The sequence below is a fragment of the Petromyzon marinus genome, chromosome 72 (genome assembly GCF_048934315.1).
Source record: "Petromyzon marinus isolate PM22_M1 ecotype Great Lakes invasive population chromosome 72, UKy_Petmar_22M1.pri1.0, whole genome shotgun sequence".
NCBI lineage: Eukaryota > Metazoa > Chordata > Hyperoartia > Petromyzontiformes > Petromyzontidae > Petromyzon > Petromyzon marinus.
In genome coordinates, this window is record NC_133738.1 from 4,889,003 (window position 1) to 4,897,452 (window position 8,450).

Consider the following 8,450-nt stretch of genomic DNA (forward strand, 5'->3'; position numbering starts at 1 on the left):
ACACCTCCCCATCCTCCTCCCCCTCCCTCCCCTCACCTCCACTGATGTCACTCCCCTCTTACTCCTCCCTCCCCTCACCTCCCCCCCCCTCTCCCTCCACCCGCTCCCACCCCCTCCCTCCCTTCCCTCCTCCCCCTCTGCCCCCTCATCTCCCTCCTCCCCTCCTCCCCCCTCCCATCCTCCCCCCTCCCATCCTCCCATCCTCCCACCCCCCCTCCCTCCTCCCCCTCCCCTCCCCCTCCCTCCCCTTACCTCCCCTGATGTCCCCCCCCTCCGCCCCCTCCCTCCCCTCACCTCCTCCCTCCCCTCACCTCCCCTCCTCCCCTCCCCCTCCATCCACTCCTCCCCCTCCGCCCCCTCCCTCCCCTCCCCTCACCTCCCCCCCCCCTCTCCCTCCTCCCGCTCCCACCCTCTCCCTCCCTTCCCTCCTCCCCCTCTGCCCCCTCATCTCCCTCCTCCCCTCCTCCCCCCTCCCATCCTCCCCCTCCCACCCCCCCTCCCTCCTCCCCCTCCCCTCCCCCTCCCTCCCCTCACCTCCCCTGACGTCCCCCCCTCCGCCCCCTCCCTCCCCTCACCTCCCCTGACGTCCCCCCCCCTCCGCCCCCTCCCTCCCCTCCTCCCCTCCCCCTCCATCCACTCCTCCCCCTCCGCCCCCTCATTCCCCTCCCCTCGCCTCCACCCTCCCTCCCCCTCCCTCCCCTCCTCCCCCTCCCACGCCCCCCCCCCACCCCCTCCCCTGCGATCCTTCCGCCCCTTCCTCTGCAGGCTCCATCCCTTAGTGGCTCCACGTGTCCTCCTGGGGGGAGGGGAGGGGCAGTGGGGGGTGGGGGGGGGTGAGTTGCAGCGGCCATAGATGACCCAGCATTCACTGCTGAGTCGACGCGTCTATTTGTGAGTTTCCGTCTTTAGGTGGCTAGGAAATGTTAACCACCTCGCTGGTTTTTTTTTCCTGCATTTTTTTCTGTTGCGCGCAGTCACTTTAAGGTGGTTTTCTTGTTCACGTTGTTTTTCTTTGTTGCGATTGGACCCGATTCAAGAGCCACATGGCTCATAGGGCTTTACCTAATAAATGAACTAAATGAAAATTAAATTTTGATTTAAAGCGTTCGTGACTGCAGTAATTCATATTGATGACCGTTTGAGTTATGGTCGAAACGTCGTGAGAATTTTTTATTGTTTTATATATATTTTATTATTTTGTTGTTTCTCTTCAACGTGACTTTACCGAAAAAACTAAGAATATGAATTACTGTAGTCACGAAAGCTTTAAATCAAAATGTAATCGCCTCTACGGGGAGGGTTTTCACATAACTTTAAGATCCTTCAACAAACTCCGGGATAAGAAAGCTCAGCTGATCGAGTCTCTCACCTTCCTGAAGAGATGCCGCGACTCTGGGGTAATACCAATCGCATTTACACTGACCTCTGCTGCTGTAACTTCTTCTAATGCGAAACGAATTCTTTTCAAAACTAGCTTAGCTCTTATCTCAGAAAAAATCAGACTTATACGCACAGAACTAGATCAGTTAGACAAGACACTCTACAAATCACACTTATCACTGACGGCAATAATGTCCACATCGGATTGGGAACATGTAGACAATATGACTGCCTCTTCAGCTGCTACTATGTCGACCAAATGTAAGGAAAACCTGATTTCCAAATTTAACCTCCTCTTCAACAAAAGACCGGACCCACACACCAAAAAGTTAGACGTTAATAAAGTCGTTATTAATCGCAGTAACAGTTCTATTTCCGATGGTCTGAAATCCGTTTTAGCTAAAGGTCTAAACTTTGCAGTCACACCTAAACACATACCAGTTAATGATATAATTGCCCAAGTAGACGTTGCTCTCAGGGGCACATCGCTGCAGACGTAGCAAGATCTGAAATCGCTGCAACCCTCAAAAACGCTAAGATGCCAGCTAGCAACCTTAGCAAAGATGAGCGTTTTGAATTATATAAATTAAAAAAGAGGAATAATATTGTAGTCCTCTCAGCTGACAAAGGCAATGCTACTGTCATCATGGATAAAATAGAATACAACAACAAAATTAAAGAATTACTCGACGATGGTAGTTATACAAAAATAAAAAGAGATCCCACCAACAGCCTCGTCACACAAACCAACAAAATAATTTCTGATTCAACCGCATCAATTGATCAATCTAAATAGTTTTCGTTGAAACCTTCTGCTGCCAGGCCACCAAGATTATACGGCTTACCAAAAATACATAAAGTAGATACACCTCTTCGTCCCATAGTCTCTACTATCAGCTCCCCCACCTACAAACTAGCTCGTTTTTTGTCTGAAATCCTGCGTCCTTTCACTGGAAAGACCACCTCTGCGGTACAAAATTCTACTCACCTGGTATCGACAATCAAGGGTATTTCCCTGTCCCCAGACGACCTGCTTGTCAGTTTTGATGTAGTTTCCTTATTCACCAAGGTTCCTGTACCTGACACCATTGCAATCATTGAAGACTTGGTTCATCAAGGACTAAACACTGAGGTACCCCCCCTGGTGAGACACTGTTTAACCAATACATACTTCACTTGGAATGGAACTTTCTACAAACAAACTGAGGGCACCCCAATGGGCTCCCCCCTTTCTCCAGTTATAGCTAACATTTTCATGGAGAAATTTGAGACTGACGACATCCAGACTGCCACTCTGCGCCCAACCTTATGGAAGAGGTACGTGGATGACACTTTTGTCATCTGGCCACCACATGGCCGGCCTGCTCTCGACCAATTCTTCGACCACATCAATTCCATACACCCAGCCATCAGATTTACCATGGAAGTCGAAATAGATGGCAAGATACCTTTTTTGGATGTCCTAATTAAAAAGAGACCTGATGGTTCAATGAGCCACTCTGTCTACAGGAAAGTTACCCATACGGATGCTTATCTGAAACCGGATTCCCACCACCATCCATCACAGAAGAATTCTCTCATCAAGACTCTGTATCTTAGAGCCCAATGCATATCCGACCAGGAACACATAAGCAGTGAACTCAAGCACGTACACCAAGCTCTTAGGGCTAATGGTTACTCCGACTATACAATCCGCAAAGCTATCACTCAAATCATTAAGAACCCTCTTGAGGAGCCTTTCAAAACCATCACTTTATCCTACATTGCTGGGATCACAAAAAAGATCTCCAAAATCTTGAATAAACACAAGATCCAGGTCCGTTTCAACACATTACATAAAATCCGTGATCTGGTTCCGTCTGTAAAAGATGTGATTCCGGACATACAATACCCTGGTGTCTACAAACTAAGTTGCCTCTGTGGTAGTAGTTACATTGGAGAAACCAAACGCCATGTCTCGGACCGCATTCGTGAACACAAAGCAGACCTTAAACACGGTAGGACCAACACCTCGGCCATAGCAGATCAGTGTTCTAATTCAGTAGGCTCACATGCCATTGACTTTTCCAAGACAGAGGTTCTTTGTAAGCCATCTGGCTTCCATGAGAGATTCGTTCATGAGGCTATCCACAATTACAAGCACAGAGACAATTTCAACCGAGAAGATGGATTATATCTTAGCAATCATTGGAAAGATTTGATAAACCATTTCAGTTCTTAATTGATTGTTCACGCTTACAGTGGCTTTCAGACAGCATACATTATAAAAAAATTTCGTCTCCCCGCTCCTCTTTTCAGAATATAGATGGACTAGTCCTGGGCAAACTGCCAAATCGCTGCGCGTGGCGCTAACGTTTTATTTTATAAGTAAATAAATGCGCCGTTTAAAAATAAATTTATGCAAACCAACACCCCTGAAGATGACCGTTTGAGTTATGGTCGAAACGTCGTGAGAATTTTTATTGTTTTATATATATTTTATTATTTTGTTGTTTCTCTTCAACGTGACTTTACCGAAAAAACTAAGAATATAATATAAATGAAAATTGTATGCAGGAGGTCGTGGGTTCGATCCCGACCCTGATGATGCCTGCTTCTGTATATTTGGAGTCTGCGTCTCTCTCCCCGTGGGGATGTTGACTACCTCGCCTGGTATACAGGAGGTCGTGGGTTCGATCCCGACCCTGATGATGCCTGCTGCTGTATATTTGGAGTCTGCGTCTCTCTCCCCGTGGAGATGTTGACTACCTCGCCTGGTATACAGGAGGTCGTGGGTTCGATCCCGACCCTGATGATGCCTGCTGCTGTATATTTGGAGTCTGCGTCTCTCTCCCCGTCGGGATGTTGACTACCTCGCCTGGTATACAGGAGGTCGTGGGTTCGATCCCGACCCTGATGATGCCTGCTGCTGTATATTTGGAGTCTGCGTCTCTCTCCCCGTGGGGATGTTGACTACCTCGCCTGGTATACAGGAGGTCGTGGGTTCGATCCCGACCCTGATGATGCCTGCTGCTGTATATTTGGAGTCTGCGTCTCTCTCCCCGTGGGGATGTTGACTACCTCGCCTGGTATACAGGAGGTCGTGGGTTCGATCCCGACCCTGATGATGCCTGCTGCTGTATATTTGGAGTCTGCGTCTCTCTCCCCGTGGGGATGTTGACTACCTCGCCTGGTATGCAGGAGGTCGTGGGTTCGATCCCGACCCTGATGATGCCTGCTGCTGTATATTTGGAGTCTGCGTCTCTCTCCCCGTGGGGATGTTGACCACCTCGCCTGGTATACAGGAGGTCGTGGGTTCGATCCCGACCCTGATGATGCCTGCTGCTGTATATTTGGAGTCTGCATCTCTCTCCCCGTGGAGATGTTAACCACCTCGCCTGGTATGCAGGAGGTCGTGGGTTCGATCCCGACCCTGATGATGCCTGCTGCTGTATATTTGGAGTCTGTGTCTCTCTCCCCCTGGAGATGTTAACCACCTCGCCGGGTATGCAGGAGGTCGTGGGTTCGATCCCGACCCTGATGATGCCTGCTGCTGTATATTTGGAGTCTGCGTCTCTCTCCCCGTGGGGATGTTGACTACCTCGCCTGGTATACAGGAGGTCGTGGGTTTGATCCCGACCCTGATGATGCCTGCTGCTGTATATTTGGAGTCTGCGTCTCTCTCCCCGTGGGGATCGAGGTAACCACCTCGCCTGGTATACAGGAGGTCGTGGGTTCGATCCCGACCCTGATGATGCCTGCTGCTGTATATTTGGAGTCTGCGTATCTCTCCCCGTGGGGATGTTGACTACCTCGCCTGATATACAGGAGGTCGTGGGTTCGATCCCGACCCTGATGACGCCTGCTGCTGCCTATTTGGAGTTTGGGTGTCTCTCTCTCCCCGTGGTGGTCAATGCGTGGATTTTCTATTCGGCTTCACTGCGGTTTTTCCCCTCCCACGTTTCGAATCAACATCGCCCACGCGTTCAGAGCTATTTGGCTGCGGCTATAAATGTCCACGCGATAATTGACTATATTGGCCACTTCGCTAGGCTGCGATCATGTCGTGAAGGCCGGCGTAATGGCTCACCTTGGCGCCGTTAAACATGCCACCACTCGATACAGCCAATTAGTAAGGTTTGTCGCGGAGACAGAACATGCCAGCCAATTCGTTGCTCGTGTAGTGACATAGAATGGGGCACTAAGGCGCGTAGTAGTGTAGTGTACAGTAGTGTAGTCTACAGAAGTGTGTCATTAACAGTGACGTGCGGTGAGGTCAATGGCTGGGGAGGAACTGCCTTGCGTCAGAGCCAGATTCACACACTGAGGGGGTCTACAAACATTACATTGGTGACGTACTGAGATAGTAACAGGCACGCGCGTATTGCCCGCGCTCCATCCAGTTACTGAGGGGTTGCGCAATCAGAGGGGAGGCTGAGCTCGTCTCTGCCTCACCTCTCGTCTCAACCTGTATTTGCAGCGGAGCTCCGCAAATTTGGCGATATTTGCTATAAAAAAAGGATTGGAATCGTACGGAAATGACATTTATAACACAGATCAGTGGTAAAAAAAAAATCTTAATATTTATTGTATTTGACCATTCTATTTTTTTTGCCCTTTTCGTAACAGATATTTTATCCTGGTCATTAAACCCGCCACCACACGACACGGCCACTTAGTAAAGGGGTTTGTAGTGTAAACAGGTGCAAGGGAATGCCAGACTCACGCATCCCCGCACACCTTACCAGGATGCAAAAAAGTTTGCGTCGCATCTTGGCCGCCATGCTCTCGGTCGTGTCAAGCCACGTGAGCGTGCGTCTACTTGCTTCCACGTATTCCGCCAGACACTCCTCCACCTCCGCCCTCCCCACGACCCCCATTCGGAAGCTGTTGGACACGTGCTTAAGGCCACGGAGCCCACGGTGGTCTCCCTCTCTGTCTCTATCGTAGATTCGCGAGAAGTGCATCATCAGCGTGTGGCCCTGTTCCTCCAGGAGATTTTTGAGCCAAGGATTCAGCTTCGACGAACAGTTGGCGCACGGACTCCACGACATGTACCACGTCATTGCGTACACGCCTGGATTGCTCTCCAAATGGCGGTCGATCATCGACATCAGGATCAGTTCGGCATGGCAGACGTTGGGATTATTTATGATGTACCCCCACAGACGTCGGCTCCGGCCCCCCGCACTCTGAGGCTTGACGTCGAATATCACGTACGTCCGGTGCCTCTCCGTGGCGTAGTGCAAATTTTCAAATTGAAATTCGAACGTGTCGAAGTCCAACTTCTCGGAGACTCGCACGCACTCGTAGCCTGCCATGTCCGCTGGACTCGAAGATCACCAAAAACTCGAACGCGGACTTTAACTGCTCGCCCGCCCGCCGATGTCGACTCTCAACACCATCCCCCATTACTCATAAATAGCCGATCCCGTTTCAACCACCCCCGCCCCCACCCACGTGTACATGGGGGGTCACGTCACTAGGTTCGGTTTTAATAATATAATCACTTCCCCATCCTGCGTGCATGTTAACTGACAGGTGAACGGGACGCAGAAAGAGATGGCATAACTCGATTAACAGCATGTGCAGCAACTCATGCAGAGACCCACAGACTCAAACAGAGACGCATAGACTCACCACACGCAGGTCAAACACGAGCGTGCCAATCGTGTTTGACCTTCGTCGAACAATGGTCACGGAAGAGATAAGAACGGAACCCCCCCCCCGCCGCCACCCCTACCAAAAATGCACCTCTTGATCAGTTTGCATTCACGCCATTGAAGAGCCCTCCCGGCTGGCTTTGTCTCCCAAATTTTTGCACATGTCACCGGGCACCACCATAACCAGAATCACAAAATTGTATTCATACCGCAGAAGGAATCCGATGAGCTATGAAGCTTTTTTTTAGCACGGGGGTCAGAAGGTCACACCAACGACAACACCAACAAAGAATGCAACCACACTATACACTACACTATACACTACACTATACACTACTACACTATACACTATACACTACACTATACACTTCTACACTACTACACTACACTATACACTACTACACTATACACTACACTATACACCACACTATACACTACACTACTATACACTACACTACTATACATTACACTATACACTATACTATACATTACACTATACACTACTACACTACACTATACACTACACTACTATACATTACACTATACACTATACTATACACTACACTATACACTACTACACTATACACTACACTATACACTACTATACACTACACTATACACTATACTATACACTACACTATACACTATACACTACTAAACTACTACACTACACTATACACTACACTATACACTACACTTTACACTACACTACACTACTATACACACACTATACACTACTATACACCACATTATTCACTACACTACTATACACTACAATATATACTACCCCAGTTCAACGTCGCGTGAAGGGGAAAATAGGCAGGTCAGTGATATTGGGCAGGTAAGGCCCAATGAGCTATGTAGCGATCACAAGTGAGGATTGCTCAACAAAGTGGCTGATGTCATCATCATCATCATCATCGCGTGGGACTGTATCGCAGTAACCAAATACTCTAAACGCGTGCTGACGTTGATTCTACATGTGGATGGTGAAAGCTGGAGGGTCCGGAAAAACTAAAATCCACGCAGCGACTACCGCGGGGAGAGAGAAAGAGAGACGCAGACTCCAAATATACAGCAGCAGCAGGCGTCGTCAGGGTCGGGATCGAACCTACGACCTTCTGTATACCAGGCGAGGTAGTTAACATCTCCACGGGGTAGAAAGAGAGACACGCACACTGCAAATATACAGCAGCAGGCGTCGTCAGGGTCGGGATCGAACCTACGATCTTCTGTACACCAGGCAAGGTAGTTAACATCTCCACGGGGTAGAAAGAGAGATATACGCAGACTCAAAATATACAGTAGCAGCAGCAGGCACCATCAGGCTCGGGATCGAACTGCCACCTCCTGCATACCAGGCGATGTTGTTAACATCTCCTAGCCACGGTGACGATGGTGATGATGATGATGACAGAGAAAGAGAGA

At 49.3% G+C, this 8,450-nt stretch overlaps 1 protein-coding gene across 1 annotated transcript; it reads right to left on the reverse strand.

Moving 5' to 3' along the window:
* Positions 1 to 5,407: 5,407 nt before the first annotated feature.
* On the reverse strand, positions 5,408 to 6,680 carry LOC142906947 (single-stranded DNA cytosine deaminase-like). Its single transcript, XM_076055748.1, has 2 exons — positions 6,105 to 6,680; positions 5,408 to 5,449 (listed from the first exon to the last, which is right to left on the reverse strand). The coding sequence occupies exons 1-2, from the start codon at positions 6,678 to 6,680 to the stop codon at positions 5,408 to 5,410; spliced, it is 618 nt and encodes a 205-aa protein (XP_075911863.1).
* Between the last annotated feature and the right edge of the window lie 1,770 nt (positions 6,681 to 8,450).